General features: G+C 41.1%; 1 protein-coding gene across 1 annotated transcript in view; it reads right to left on the reverse strand.

Annotated features, from left to right (window-relative positions):
- Positions 1-16,520, reverse strand: part of abcc2 (ATP binding cassette subfamily C member 2) — a 49,491-nt gene that overhangs the window by 10,659 nt on the left and 22,312 nt on the right. Inside the window, exons 17-22 of the mRNA XM_033612945.2 lie at positions 10,471-10,647; positions 9,998-10,165; positions 9,000-9,183; positions 8,706-8,841; positions 8,337-8,439; positions 7,501-7,720 (exon numbers count right to left, since the gene is read on the reverse strand). Coding sequence (XP_033468836.1) covers positions 7,501-7,720; positions 8,337-8,439; positions 8,706-8,841; positions 9,000-9,183; positions 9,998-10,165; positions 10,471-10,647 — 988 coding nt within the window. The remainder of the gene's footprint in view (positions 1-7,500; positions 7,721-8,336; positions 8,440-8,705; positions 8,842-8,999; positions 9,184-9,997; positions 10,166-10,470; positions 10,648-16,520) is intronic.

Consider the following 16,520-nt stretch of genomic DNA (forward strand, 5'->3'; position numbering starts at 1 on the left):
CTTCAGTTAAATGCCCCGTCCCTTTTACTGGCCCGGTTTGGCTTCACATTTTGACAAATAAAGGCCTGTCTCAATTAGAGGCCTGAGGTGTGTCTCAAATCACATACTTCCGTTAGTGTACTGCTATGTAGTATACTGTGCACACTATGTACTCATTGGTGTAGTGCGCAAATTTCGATAGGGTAGTGTTGTCTCAAACCAAACACGGACGTTGTGCACTCACTGGAAATGACATCTGCAAATTAGCTAGTTAGCAAACTAGCATTAGCATTTGCGGTACCAAATCATTACAGACTGCTAAATTCACCCAACAAACATACTGCTGGCTTATACCCGACAACAGTATAGTGGTGCTTAGTGCAAAAAACACGTGAATTTGTACAATGCAGCGACGTTCACGGCCGTACAGCCCTCAGCCGCTATTTCCAGTTTGAAAAGTGGTCCCTCCCCTTCCGCTACGTAGCAAAGATGGCGACCATTGAGTGCGAGAAGTGTCCATAGTTCCACACTCAACTTTCTGACCATTTTGAGTGCACCATCTGGGTACTCATAGTGCACTACATTTTTCCATACTTCTCAGTGTGAACGCACTTATGCACTGAAAATAGTAAGTGTAAGTACAGAAGTATGCGATTTGAGACACAGCATTGGTCTGGATGCCAAGTAGTTCTTTATTTTAAAGAAGTTCTTAGGAGTTGTTGGCTACCTCAAATTATGTGTCCATTTCTCGATGACCCTGCAAATTATTCATATTCCTTTAGTCCATCAGGGTCCTCAGATCAAAAGAATCAAAAGGGTTTTTCAAAAATGAATCCAAGTTGTGAGTATTGTTTTAACAGGGTAAAGTGGTGTGGTGTCCGTATGCCAGGTGCCGTCCTCGAGTGCCATTACTGTCTGTTGTGTCTAGTCAAGTGTGTTAATTTTTGTCATGTTCATGTTTAGTGTTTCATGTTTTATGTCATGCCTTAGTTAGTTTCATGTTTAGTCCTTTGTTGTCTTGAGTACTTTTATGTTTAGTCACTCATAACTAGTCTCATCATGCACTTCCTGTTTTATTTTGGCACTCACCTTTTCCCTCTCGTTTCAGACCCTGCCTTCCTCCCTTTGTGTGATTTTCCCTCCATTGAGATTGTCAACCCCGCCCCTGACTGGTTTCACCTGTTTTCCCCTACCTCATGTATAAATAGTCCTTGCCTCCCTTTGTCCTGTTGCCAGTTTGTTTGTCCAAGTCTGTGAGTATTGTCAAGCGTCCCAGTTTTCTAGCTGTCAAGTTTCAGTTTAGTTTGAGATAAAGTTTGATCCTCCCTGTGAGTGCTTTGTGTTGTTACTTTGATTTTCCTCCTTGAGAGCAACTTTGTGTTATTGAACCTTTTTGTTGGAATAAACACCTTTTTGTTATATCCACACCTGTCCTGGATTCGTGCGTTTGGGTCCACCAGTTTTGTGTCAAAGGTCATTACACTGTCACTTTCACTCTGAATTGCTCTCTCAATTTATAATTGATATATATTTTCTAAAGCCTAATTTTTAAACAAGTAATATTCATACTGGTCTAAATAAACAATTTGAGTATACTTCCCAATCTTTGCTGAGCAATAGTTTTGCGTGAAAAGAATTAAAGGCCTGCCCCAAATATAGGCCTATTGATTTCAGTGATCTAAGCAAATAAAAGCCCAGGCTATTAATTGAAGTTTTACGGTATTAGTAGTAGTAGTGGTAGCAGTAGCAGTATATGTCGTCTTGTACCAAATATGTGTCAGATGTTACAAGTTATTAAATGTTAATATTTCTGTGATCTGTTTGTTTTGGCACGTGTTGCATCTGAGATTTAATAAGACGTTGCTCTCCAACAAGAGATCAGAAATACCATTCTTCTGTGCCACCCAAATCCCCTCTTTTTTTGTTTGTACTGAGTTTACCTCAGTAACAAGTTTTGTGAAACATCACAGTAAGATGCTGATTCAAAAATTAATCAAAAAGGCTTGGCTCCAGCATCAGCCAGTCTTGTTTTGGATTCACCAACATGTACAGTACATCTCTGGGGATGTACTGTACTTATAAGATGAAGAGAGAGCAGACATTGTTCAGACAGAAATCAGCTCCCTTCAACATCTCCTGTGGCAGAAAAGAAAAACTGATTTAGTCTGCTGTAGACATGGTCTCCACAAGTATGTATCTGCACAAGTCTATTGGAAAGGAAACCTGACACTTTGGCACAGCCTATTTCATTGTTATGCCTGTCATCATTTCTTCAGTTCAAGCTCCTCTATTCTGATGTCCCCTGGTGTCAGTGCTATCATCTATCCTTCTTTTGTCCTGTTCACTGTATAAATTAGTATAAAAATCATCTGCACTTGAATAAGACAGCCAGGTCTTTAAAGCAGCTGTGCGGAACTTTTTACCATTAATAAAACTGTTCTAGTTCGTATTCCCCCCCCCTTGAAGATCCACATATTTATTTGAACCCAACAGCGACAAAAAAGCCTTTCTCTATATGGCTATTTAGCGTAGCCTCACTCAGGTCGGACACACATCGGAAGTCAACAAACCAGAATACGGCACCCGAGGCGGAAGTGATTCTGCTCGCCCGCAGCGATTAAACCACAGAAGAAGGAACCGTGTTTACAGTGTTCTTCGAGTAAGCAGTACGCAACGGGCATTGCTTAACACATAATGGTCATGGTGGATAACGAAGGAGCATCATCTAAAATTATCTGTGACTGTGACCATGGACACAAATATACAGCAGGCAGTTGTCCTCAGTTTATAAGAAATTCAGAGCTACACCAGAACATTTATGAACAGGTCTTACTTTACTACTAATTTGTGTGTAACGTTAGCATGTTAGCATGTTTCCACTAATTACTTGGACTGACCTAACGTTAGTAGCGTTAGCTTTGCAAGCGAAGGCTGCAGGTAACAGCTTTGCTGTGTTAGGATTATGTTATGTCTTCACTGTGTATCTTCACATAAAAGAATACTCCGACGATTTGGGAGTTATGCCCTTTCTCTATCATTTTCATACTGAGACAACATGATCGATATCTTTTTTGTGTCTGTACGTCCAGTGGCTGGGTCTCGGTGTTTAGCATGGCGCTTATAGGGGGTCAGTATGTCCTGTGCTGTGATCCGCGGAGGGATACACCGGTGAGCAGGCACAGACGTACCTTGTAAGTGATATCTCCGGATTTTAGTAGCTGCAATGGACGACTTTGAACGCGATTTTGAAGAGTTTCTTGTAGCGGACACAGACCCATAGTACACAGATGAGGAACTCCATGTGTTGGATGCTGAGCAGGCGAGAAGAGAGGCTGAATCCTCCGCTCCCTCGGTGCTACCATCGTTGGGGAGATATATCATCAGGAGGAAAACCGCCACAGAGAGTGCATTACAAGGAATGAAAACTTTGCAGCAATCACTAATCCTGGCGTGATTGAAACTTTTTTTCATGTTCCTAAGATGAACTGGAAAAAACGCCCCAGGCCTGCAGGAGCTGATGGACAGCTTTCAGTCGGGTGAGTAATATCGTCCGTGTCGTCTCTTTGTTTGCTTTTACCGAGTGACCTAGCGTACCTGCCCCAGAGCCAGCTGCAGCTGTTGCTCACCGGTGTATCACTCCGCGCAAGATGTACTGACTCTCTACAAGTGCCATGCTAACCGCTGTCTCAATATGAAAATGATAGAGAAAGGGCAAATCGTCGGAGTATTCTTTTCACATAATAATGCGGACTCAGCAGATGACTTGTTAACTGTTTATTCCTCCTTACACCGAACGTACACGGCTGCTTCTCATTGTTTCCAGTAGCACAATGGTTACTACATTACCCAGAATAACTTGAGGCTCACACTACTACGGTAGCCTTAGTAGCTCAAAATACACAACAGATTAGATTAGATCAGAACAGAAACACGACAGGAGAATTTACTGAGTAATTTTGCTGTTTCCACTAATTACTTGGACTGACCTGACGTTAGTTAATCCTCTCGCTCTCCAAAACAAATGCATGCGGTAATTGCCAGCTGCAGTCGGAATTTTACGACACCAGGCTGTAGGTGTCATACCGCTTCGACCAAAGGGGCGCTATAATCAACGAAAACGAAAAGTTCCGCACAGCTGCTTTAAGTTCATCCAGTCTCTGAGGAAAATTAGATTGAAATGGTGTGAAAATTACTTTAAATTGCTGTAAGTGTTGTGGTTACAAAAGAGGTCATTTGTGCATTTGCATTTCAAAGCATTTAGATCAATGGAAAAGTTCAACAATTGGGGAAATACACTTATTTGCCTTTTTGCCAAGAGTTGAGGAAACTGATACCATTCTCTATGTCAATGTGATAAGGCCCAGAAACACCAAACCTACATCAAAGAACTACTGGTGACGAAGGTTGACTGTTGCATTGCCTCATGTTGCCTGTGTCTCGGCCAAAAAGTTGCACTTGAGCCAACGGCCAACTAACACAAACATTCTGCACTTGCCTGAGAAGAAATTAGTCTCTATACCAGCAGGAGGCGGTAGCCTGTATTCCTCATTCAAAGGGAAACTAGAACTGATTCAACATGCTAAATCAGCCAGAAAAACGCAGACATGGGCTGACTATTGCCAACGGTGCAGGACACACTGCAAAAACTAGGGCGACAGACACTCACCGATGGCCTGACCATGACCGACAGCATATCGTTGACTTGGTTTGTCAGGGCCCTTAAATATAGCGCTGGAGGCAGGAGTCAATTAGCTTAGCTTAGCATATTATTATGAACATATGATTAGACCCTACACTATTCCATAAGTGTGTCAAATATGACCTGTATCAGAATCAATGTGTTTCTATACTGATCGTGTTTACTGAAGCTCTTAATATGATAGTCCCTGCTCAGTCTCCGTGTCTTCTCACTGTATGCAGTTATGACAAACTACCTGTTTCTGGCTGTGATCATTGCACACAGGTACATTGTATTTTCCACGCCTATTGTTGACTTTGCAATCTTTTTGGGCAGATCTGACACCTCTTTCTCTTTGTCTGGTCCTGTCTGCTTCTTTCCTGTGGCTGGGTTGGGGCTTTTGTCACCCCACATTTTCCCATTGACTCCTCATGTGTGGTGTGACAAGCTCCTTTGAGAGCTCATCGAGGAAGAACCATCATGCATTGGTGAAGACATTCTTGAAATCAGGGTGCTGAGGTGTGAAAAACGTATAGGCATTCAGGGTGACGACGTCAAGCATTTTGTACCACAGCACCATGGGCCACCTCTGTGTTTGACGCTTGCAGATGCAGGTGTCAACCATCTGGTCGATAGTGTCTACACCTCCTTTGGTCTTGTTGTAGAATGTGATTACGTCTGTTTTTTTTCTTTCTGCTATTTTCATCCACCACTTTCATGGTGCATTGTGCTCAGGAGAACAACAGCCATTCCTTTCTTTCTCACATAGCTGACCATGGTAAGGTTGCCTTTGAATCCAAATTTTGTGCTGAGCTTGGGAGCCTTCAACAGAGGAGGAATGTCTGATTTGTTTTGTCATAGAATCCCCACAATGGTGAGATCAGCCAAAGAGAAAGAGGTTTCAGATCCGCCGAGGTAACAAAGATCACCAAGACAACAATAGGTGTGGGAAATGCAATGTACCTGTGTGTAATGAAACAGGCAGTTTCACACACACATGCACACACATGCCTACACACATACAAAAAAAAAGAATGCTGACATTTCTATACTGTTGTAATTTTGCTGTTGTTCAGTTATTTCAAAAAGATGTTCAAATGTTAAAAAGGGAAAACTGAAAAATATTTCAAACATGAAATCATTCTTGTGTGAACCCACCTATAATACAAAACATAATACAAAGGATTATTCTTAAACAAAATGACAAATATAACATAAACACATTGATTCTGATATGGGCAATTTCTGACTTATGAAAACTGAGTAATAAAAAAGGAGTAATACAAAAACTACAATTTTTAAAAATGTATAAATGATAAGTTATCATAATATCATTACAAAGATATTATCAGAAAACAATCTCACCAGGTCATTTTTGACCCACTGATGCATCTAAGGGTTAATTGTTGCTGTCATTGTTTTTTTTTTTTTTTGGACAGCTCCACTATATCTAATATGGTGTTTTATCAGAACAGAATTGCCTAAAAATCAAACACATGGATGCCTCATGTCTGCGGCTTATGGCAATTAAATCCACATTTAATGGATATAGTGTTACATCCCTTATACAACTGTCATGTCAGTTGTCAGATGATGCTAGATGATGCTCACAGGTTGGAAACATTTTTTTCCCATCTCTACCATCCAGCCCATATGACATAAACACAGCAAAAGCTAGGCGTATTAACTCCTGGCTCTAGATCCACAATTAAGACAAACTAGAATCCCTCCCTCGAGGTTGTATGCCTCTGCCAGCCCGTCAAGTTGCAGTTACAGTTTGCATCCACGACTGTGAATACATGGATGCTTCACACACATCTTCCCCCAAAAAGATCTATACAATCACCACAGTTAAAGGTGGACACCCAAGATTAGTGTCACCAATTCAATATCTGCCAAAATGTTTCCCCCTCTATTCCTGAGATATGATGTTGAATAATGGCCAGAAAAGCGTTTCTACAGAACATTATGATGTCACAGTAAAGATAACCTTTGACCTTTTGGACCTAAAATGTCATCACGTCATTATTATACCATATTACACATTTGTGTGAAATATTGTCATAATTAACGTATGAACTCATGAGTTATGAACAAAATCATGTTTTATGAGGTCACAGTGATCTTGAACTTTGACATTTGACCACCAAATTCTAGTTAGTTCATTCCTTATAGTTATAAGTTTTTTTTTATTTATTTAACCTTTATTTAACCAGGAAAAGACTCATTGAGATTAAAAATCTCTTTTACAAGAGTGTCCTGGCCAAGACAGGCAAGTGGATGTTTGTGCCAAATTTGAGGAAATTCCCTCAAGGCCTTCTTGAGATATTCTGTTCACAAGAATGAGATGGACGCAAGGTCACAGTGACCTCGACCGTTGACTACAAAATTCTAATAAGTTCATCCTTGAGTCTGAGAGGACGCTTGTGCCAAGTTTGAAGAAATTCTGTCGAGGTGTTCTTAAGAAACTGCTTTCAAAAGAACGTGGCGAATGAGGTCACAGTGACCTTGACCTTTCACCTTTAACCACCAAATTTTAATTGGTTCATCCTTGACTCAAGTGGATAGTTGTGCTAAATTTGGAAAAATTCCCTCACAGTGCTCTTGAGATATCTTGTTAACAAGAATGAGACAGATGCAAAGTCATGGTGACCTTGACCTTTGACCACCAAATTCTGATCAGTTCATTGTTAGTCCATTGGGACATTTGTGCCAAATTTGAAAAATTACCTCAAGGGCTTCTTGAAATACAATTAATTTTAGCTTTAAATCTAACTGCCGTGAATCTGAAAATATTAGCCACATAAAAAAGAAGACTGTAATGAGTTGAATTGTTCAGTTACCCTGAGCCACTCCCAGAGCGCCGAACACTCCCACCCTGGTGTCCCTCTTCCAGTTTGGATATGTCTTGTTGTAGTAGTCCACTGCATCATTGGTCCAGTCACTCAGCCACAGGCTCTGACCGATGAAAGCAATGTTCTGGGTGAAGTAAACCACGAAGACCATGACTGTATATCCCCAGCCCATGGCACGCAGGTACTGGAGGTACACCGAGAACTTCACCTGGATATAAGAGAGACAAAAGGCTCAGGAAAAAAAAGGTTTGGATTTTTGTGTGATTTGTGCACCAGTTCCGATGACTTTACACCTGCTTCCTGTCTGTCAAAAAGTCAGTTTCTGATCTTCTGCAACATTATGAACCATCCAGACCTCTCAGGTCATCTGGGACAGGTCTGCTTTGTGTCCTCAGAGTCAAAACTAAACAGGTAGAAGCAGCGGTCAGTTTTTATGCACCATATATGTAGAAAAAACTCCCAAAAAACTGCAGGTCTGCTTCAACTCTCAGTTCTTTTAAATCAGAACTGAAGACTTTTCTGTTTGCCGCTGCCTTTTATCTAATCAAATAATTATCTATCTCTAACACTGCACTGTTGCATTTATTCTTGTATCTTTTACCTGTCTCAGTATATTTGACCTCATTTTTTATTTTTCTATTTTAGTGTTCTTTAATGACTGTTTCAATTGTATTTTAATGGCTTTTTGTATTTTCTTTTTTCTTATGTACTTCGTATCAATGTTTCATGTAGAGCACTTTAAATTACCTTGTTGCTGAAAGGTGCTTTATAATTAAACTTGCCTCCCTTAAAAAGAGAGTCAAGGTAGGTCAAGAACTTCTTACCCGTCCTGTTTCCATAGTTTCCTTGTCGATCAACCTCTGGCCTTTCTTTGATTCATCAGCATCCTCTGATTTTCTTATGGAGTTATTTTTTCTTAGTCTAACACTAGAAAAAAGACAAAAAAAGACCACATAAGAAAACAGGATGAAAAGATACTTGGTGGGAGACTAAAATATTGATCTTGTATGAAGTGCATGGAAACAAGAAATACCGGATGAGACAATATTTTGGACACGAGATCTTGCGATAGTGGTGACTTTCTTACACGCCCTATGAGAAGGGCACCCACATTAATCCTCACTCATTCACAAACATGCACAAACACAAGCTGTCTCTCTATTTTGTCGCCTACAACTTCATCGTACTCTAACCTGCCATTGCGCTGGCTGCGTCGGATACTGCTCTCTCTCTTCAGTGTAACAGAAACTGTGTCCTCCAAAGGAGAGTCAGGTTGAGTGTCCTCTCTTTCAGGTATGAGCTCCACGTCTGCAGTGTCCTGGCAACGATCTGAATAAATATGATCACATAGCATCGTGGTGTCTTACTAATCTTTAGCGCTTTATATAGCTCATAATCACAAAGTAAGACTTCAGATACAGTTTTAGGTTGTGCACAAGTATTTTGTGCAGGTAACAACCAAGAGAGAGTGAAAATGGTGCAATCACCTGACTCTGAGTGGCTTCGATTGCTTTGCTCTTTGGCATATGTGTCTAGAAATTCAGAAAAAGCTCCTTTGCTGGCACGGAGGCTGCTGTAGGATCCAACCTCAGAAACCACTCCATCCACCAAGACCACTATTTCATCCACGTATGGCAGGAAACTCACTCCATGAGTCACCAGGATACGAGTCTGTACAGACAAAGACACATTTGGCCTCAGTTGCGAAATCATAATTTATCTCAGGCAGTGAAAAATGAAAGTACATAGGGGCTGTGATATGACAGTAAAGTCACAAAAATCACATTTTTATTATTTGTTTTCATACCTTTGGTTAAAAAAGATATTTGTATCCTGAACTGTCTGCTACCAATAGATGACCAATTTTGTTTATCAAAATGCTCCTTAAACGTATCTTTCCTCCCTTATTGCAGCACACAAAAGCCTATGTCCTTGTATGTCCTAATGTCAACTGGCCTTCTCCCAGTACAAACAGGCACAATCTTTGTTTGCAGCTAATTTTTTAAATGTATCCACTTCACCTATCCTCAGCATCAACGGCTGTTTTTTGTACCTTATACTTAAAATCATTAATGGAGGCACTCTACTCAGCTTTTTTTCTGTACTCTACAGTTCCAAAAGCTTTTGGAAAATGAGCTTTTGTCGTTAAAGGCCCCATCTGGTTAAAATAACTGACCTTTTATTGCCTTCTAACGTTCAATCTGTGACATCATTTGCTTTGTTTCAGAATGCCCTGAGCTCATATTTTGAGTCTAATTGTACATGTTTGAAGTCCTTATGTCCTTGGAAACTTTGTAGCCATAAAATAGTTGTGTTTATTTGTTTCATCTCAGTGTTGTTACTTTGTTTGTATTGTATGTAGGATCCCCTCGAAAATGAGATGACCCTAAAATGGGGTTATTTTACATCAGTAAGTTTGCATGGTAGTTCTTTTAACCTGAAGTATTGAAATTGCTCAGTGCATTGCTGAAGGCTCAGCACAAACCTTGTCTTTCAGTAGTCCATTGGGTCCAATCACTTCATCAAAGAGATGCTTTCCAACATGAGAGTCTACAGCAGACAAGGGGTCATCTAAGAGATAAATATCAGCCTGACTGTAAGCTGCTCGAGCCAAGCTCACACGCTGTTTCTGACCCCCTGAGAGGTTGATGCCCTGAGGACAGAGGAGAGGAGAGGAGAGGAGAGGAGAGGAGAGGAGAGGAGAGGAGAGGAGAGGAGAGGATTTTACAACATATATTCATCGATAAGAATACACTGACAATACCTCTGATGGTATTTTCTTTGAAAATATGGGGAATTACTCAGCACAGGTTTTGTGTGCTTGGAGATCAACTGAGACAAATGTTCAATTATGATCGTGTTCTCGTTCTCACTGAACATTCAGAATGTGTTTACACAGCATAAGCCATACACGGCAACAAAACTCCCATGACAAATCCTCAAATCCTCGCATCTTACTTTCTCTCCAATCTCAGTGAGGTCACCCCCAGGCAGCAGCTCCAGGTCCGGACCCAGGGCGCAGGCCTTTACCACCTCCTGGAACCTCCTGTTCTCATCGGGAGAGCCAAACAGGATGTTATCCTTTAGAGTGGCATTTTGAATCCAGGCTTGTTGTGGCACGAAGGCAAGTGAACCCTGAAGAGAAGGACATCAAAAGTCAGGTACAGTTCCTTCTCGCCTCGCTAGTTAGCTATCCCTTGTTTGTTGGTTCAACCTGTTCTTTAGGCTGAATTACACCTTTGTACTACTTCCATATTGCATGTAGAGGAGCACGGAAAATTGCTCATAATAAACATTATCACAGTGACTCATGTAGGGCTCCTATGAATAGTCATGGTTGAATAACTGGGCTGAGAGACTGAGCTTTTTATACATAAACTAGAATTACCACCTTGTGTACCACAATGCTGAACATCTGATCTGACAGCAAAGTTTGTCTTTGTTAGTCAATTACAAATTAGTAGTGAACAGACAGGACTGAGGGTCACGCAACAATTGTTTTGACTCCTTGACAATACTGTGATTCACATGCTTCTGTGTGATGAATGAGATACGCTATACGAAACTGCATCAATGTTCTTTTACTTTGAGTGCTTCAGTATGCTTCTGGTGATGTACGAGCTGTACCAAGAGCTACTCGCGTCTGATTTGTGTTATAATCAAAATCATACATTCAGTTAAGAACAACTGAGGCTTAGCAAGCTTCTCTTGTTATTCTTCAGAATGAGGACTCACTTGAGTACAAGACTTCAACATCACTCATCATGCTCATATTGAATCTGCTTGCATTTCGTTTAGTTACTATTGTATGTTTTGGCATTTCTGCTTTATGAGACGGTGAAAGGTAGGGGAGAATAAGGGGATGGCAAGCAGCAAAGGGTCCAGGCTGCACTCAAATCCCAGCCACTTCGGGAAGGAAAAACTGGTGAAATCATACTGGCTAGACTTCACCTTGATATGCCAAATGTAACTATACTCTATACCACTTTTTGTGTCTAAGGCACACCAAAGGGCACGCCAGGCATGCTCAAGGCACACTTGTTTTTATGTCTGTGCACAAAAGCTTTTATAATGTGTGTTATCACCCATGTCACAATGTAAGACAATAAAAATAACAAAAAAGAAGACAGGTAGCTTTTGCGATACTGTCTACAGACAGTTTTTTTTATCTCTTTGCTGGTGCTTTATTGTTATTTACTCTGTACAATAAAGTGATCTATTGTCCCACTCATGGCTTTCTCCTTTCAAATGTTATCTAGTCTGGGGCCATTTAGTGCCCGTTTTGGTAAGCAACCGGAACCGGGGCGAGAGAGACAGGATCTCGATGGATGCGTCTTTCCGTCAAAATAAAAGCACCAAGCTAATAAAAATGCGGTGAAACTTAAGTTAACCTTTTTCTTTTATTGTATTTAATTGTATTACAAGTTATTGTCTATTTCAGTTGTCTGTTTAATTTAATAGGCACTTGATCCTAGTTTTGTACATTATACCTGTAGTATGTAAATGCATTTTTTCGATAAAGTTTGGGGCGGTGGGGTGGAAGAGAGAGGAAAACTGCATGATGCTCGCCATGTAGCATGCTCTATCAACCACAACAACAACCACAACATGGTACTAAACCGGAGACGGAAATCGATGGTGCGCCAGAATTTAAAGTTTTACTTTGGTGAACACTTTTACCTTGGTGAATCTGGTGAATTCCAGATCCGCTCTCTAGACCGGAACCAAAATCCAGACAAAATTCAGAGTGAATGGAAACCAGGCTCTTCGCCGTACGTGAAGAGCCTGGTGACGCGAGGCTAAATGTTATCATCCCTCACACTGGCTGCCAATCAGGGTTTTTGATGTATCACACACTTTTAATTCCCACATGTGAACAGTGACAAGTTCCCCGTGAAAGTTTTTAAATAAAATTACATTACATCCTTTAGCTAGAGTTTTCCCTTTTTATCAGGACATAGGTGCGCACAAAATACCGATGCAGTCAGTTAAAAATTCATTCATAACTTTTTGTATAGGCCCAGTTAAATATTATAATAAGTCATCATTATCCCAAAAACCGACGGCACACCTGGATTGGCCTCATGGCACACCACTTGAGAACCACTGCTCTAGACTAACATTAAGCCTGTCTCATACCTCATTCTCCTAAATGGGTCTGTTCCCACACCAGAGATAGAGGCTGAATTAAAGGCAGGAAGCAGTGTGGAGGATGATGGAGGAGAAGAGAGCTTTCATGGTAGTGCAATTAAGAAGTGGAGGAAGAAGGAGGAGAAAGTGAGGCTAGACTGCAAATCAACCTTAATATGTCATATGCCAAATGTGGCTCAACTTGAATCCAGGCATTGGGCATTATTTCTTTCACAACCTACCTTAAAGATGAAAGGACTGAAATAGTGACATATTAGGCTACAAAGTGAATACCGTAAAAAGCCTAGTCCCAATTAAACACCTAGTCCTTTTTACTAGCCTGGTGTGGCTACAATCAGACGTCTGGTCTGGTTGCCAAGCAGTTCATTCTTTTATAGAAGTTCTTCAGATTTATAAAACCGGGTTGTTGGCCACCTCAAATTATGAGTCCATTCTTCAATAACCCTCTAAGTTATTCATATTCCTTTAGTCCGTAAGGGTCCTCAGATCAAAAGAATCTGATTCTGAATGTTGTTTTCACAGGATAAAGTGGTGTTGTGTCGGTATGCCGAGTGGCGTAACTCATACTGTTGTGTATTCTGGTTGTATGTATGATGTTTCAAACTGTGTATTTCTAATAACATTTAAGGTCTACATTTAAAAGCCCAACTAGGAACAAAAAAATAGCAATAGGCTACCTATAAACTCCTTGTGCAACACATCAGTCCCATACTCTAACTGTGTTCGAAACCGTCCACTCACTCACTATTCCCTATTTCGTGTTTACTATATACCATAAATTACCGAATAATAGCCGGGTTTCAAATAACCGCAGGGTCCCCTTTAAACGCCGGGTGCAGGTGTATATTTTGATAAATAACCGTCGGTTCTGACACTGACCACTGACACTGCACGTTTTTCTTCTTCGCGCTTTTTTCACGAAGGCTATTGTGCTTGCTTTCTGTCAATATCACATCAATGATCGCCATGGCTCCGGTGCAGCAAAAAAAAATTAAAAAGTACGACGTGAAATTCAAACTTTCTGTCATAAAATATGCAGAGGAAAACTCGGGAGAAGCCGCCACTAGACGTTTCTCTGTCGATCCCAAGAGAGTGAGAGATTGGCGAAAAAATAAAACTGAGCTTCAGCGTCTGTCCGAGGAGGACAGCAAAAGGGCCAGGCTGCCTGGTGGAGGTAGGAAGAAAGCTTCTGAGGAGCTTGAGATAAACATGCGGGAATTGGTTATCGGCAAACGGGCACGCCACTAGAGAATGTCCCGTACAATGATCCGGGCGATGGCGAAACAAATGTACGCCACCGTGAGTGACAGCAGAGATGAGGAGTTTGCCGCCAGTGCTGGATGGCTAAATCGTTTCCTCCGCCGCAACAACTTTACTTGCAGAAGACGTACAGCTATGGCCCAAAAGGATGCCAGAGAATTCACAGAGAAGCTGGTGAAGTTTGTGACATTTTCATCCCGGATGATTGAAACAAAGAAGATACCGGACAGAGACATCATAGCTATGGATGAAACTGCGGTGTGGTTTGACATGGTCGGGTCCACTACTGTGGAGACACGCGGGGCCGGCAGTGTCCCTTTGAAAACTACAGGCCACGAGAAGAGCCACTTGACTGTTGTTCTGGCAGCAAAAGCGGACAGGACCAAACTGAAACCTTTTGTGGTTTTCAAAGGAGGTGTCAGGGAAGTCAAGGCGATGCAAAGTATCGGTGGAGTGGTGATAGCATCCTCTAAAAATGGCTGGATGAATGACGACCTCACTGCAGATTGGCTGCAGAAAGTTGTGGGGAAATTCAACTTTGGCTCTCGTCTCCTCGTCTGGGATTCCTACCGATGCCACATCAGCCAAGCCACTAAAGAGGAGCTCAAGCGGGGCTACAAGATAACTATGGCCGTGATACCGGGAGGATGTACAAAATACATCCAGGCACCTGACGTTGTTTGGAATCAGCCGTTCAAAGCCAGTCTGCACGAGTCATGTGACAGCTGGATGGCCGGTGACGCGGACAAAACCTACACCGCTGGAGGAAACATGAGAGCCCCAGCTCGCCGCCTACTTGTCGCCTGGGTGCTTAAAGCTTGGGAGGAGTTGGACACGGAGGTGGTGAAAAAATCCTTCAAGGTGATTGTGTGTGTAAGTTTCTCTGTTTGTAAATGAAAGAGAGAGAGAGTCTGTTTGTGTGTGTGTGTGTGTGTGGGCGATATATATATATATATTATAACAGTAAATGTTATAATTATTTTAATATACGTTTTTGGAATATTGTGCTTTAAGGTGTGTGGCCTGACAATGGCAAGTGATGGCAGTGAGGACCATTTGATCCACTGCTTCAAAGAAGGAGAGCCATGTGCTGCAGGGAGAGAGATGTTGGCTCAGGCCAGACAAGGAGAGCAGGAGGATGATGGAGAAGCTGAGCAGCAGGAGGAAGATGAGGGTGAAGAGTTTGAAAACGAACTGGTAGTTGAGGATGATGATGATGATGAGGAGGAGGAGGAGGAGGTGGATGCTGATGAGGAGGATGAGTGAGAGGATGGACATGGACTTGGTCTTACAACAGGCTGTTGAACTAGTTTTCTTGTTGTCTTACTCAGGTTGCCTTCTTTCATGTTTCTTTTAAATTCATGTACCAGTACATGTTATTTTTTCTGTGTGTTTCAGAAAACAAGTTGCTGATATAGCTACAGACAGGATCTGGCCATTGTTGTTCAGTATTTGGCCTTATATTGTCTACCTTCCTGAAAGTGTTGTGAGAGTGTTGTGTTGACAAAAGAAGAAAAAAGTTTAACTACAGTACTGTAATCTTACTCTTAAAACATGTAAAAGTTAAAGTCATTCTGGTTTAATTAACAGAATTTGAATAAATTACCATATTTTCCCAGTTTTTCTGAGCAAGATTTTTGTGAGGAAGGAATTAAACGCCTGTCCCAAATAAACGCCTGGTCTGTTAAGTGATTGAAACAAATAAACGCCCCGGCTATTATTTGGTAATTTACGGTAGTGCACTACATGGGGAACGACTGAATGAGATTTCGGACACTAACTGAAATTTTCTGAATGTCGTTGCGTCAGTAGCTGCGTCACATACTCCTGTGACGCAAGTGGACGCGCTGAGCATCATGTAAACAAACCGGGCGCTTTGAGAAATTAACCGCAGAGAATTCAAACAACACTACAAAATGGCAAGCACACTATATAGGGCACTATATCCGTGATAGGGAGCAATTTCGAACACAGCTTATGTATTGAAACTATGTTAAATTGGATTGTCCCTATCAAATAAAAATAAAATTAAAAAAATAACAAGAAAAACAAAAAATGGCCGGAAAATGACAAATACCTTAACATAAAGCAGGCATCCTAATTTTCTATGTGAAATTTTGGATAGCTTGGTGTGGACAAGCACATTATATAATTTTGATTGATATTATTAGTTTGATTATTACATAAACTGTTGACTGGTGATTATTTTGATAGTATGATTAATGTGGACTGTTTTTTATTAATTTATTTTATTTTAAATGTCAAGGGGGGCCCTCAGAGACCACCTGTATTGATGCCACTGCAAGGTAGAGTTCACAAAGCTGGATTTTGAATAAAAGGGTTTGCAATTCAAAAGAAGAAAGATCAATATAAAATGGAATTCAGTTTCAGAAAATTAATTTCATATTTCTTTAACAGTTTTAAAGCTTCGATAATGCATCTCTGTGCTGCTGCTGAAAATATTTTTCTTTAAGCCAAATATTGATCACAGCAGAGCACGTCTTCAGAGTGGCCTTGGAAAAATGGTTTCTAATTAACTTGTAGCCTGGGTTGTATAATGAAGAGAGCCTGGAACATACAGGCTGTGCCACTCTGCC

Source organism: Epinephelus lanceolatus, chromosome 17 (genome assembly GCF_041903045.1).
Source record: "Epinephelus lanceolatus isolate andai-2023 chromosome 17, ASM4190304v1, whole genome shotgun sequence".
Lineage (NCBI taxonomy): Eukaryota > Metazoa > Chordata > Actinopteri > Perciformes > Serranidae > Epinephelus > Epinephelus lanceolatus.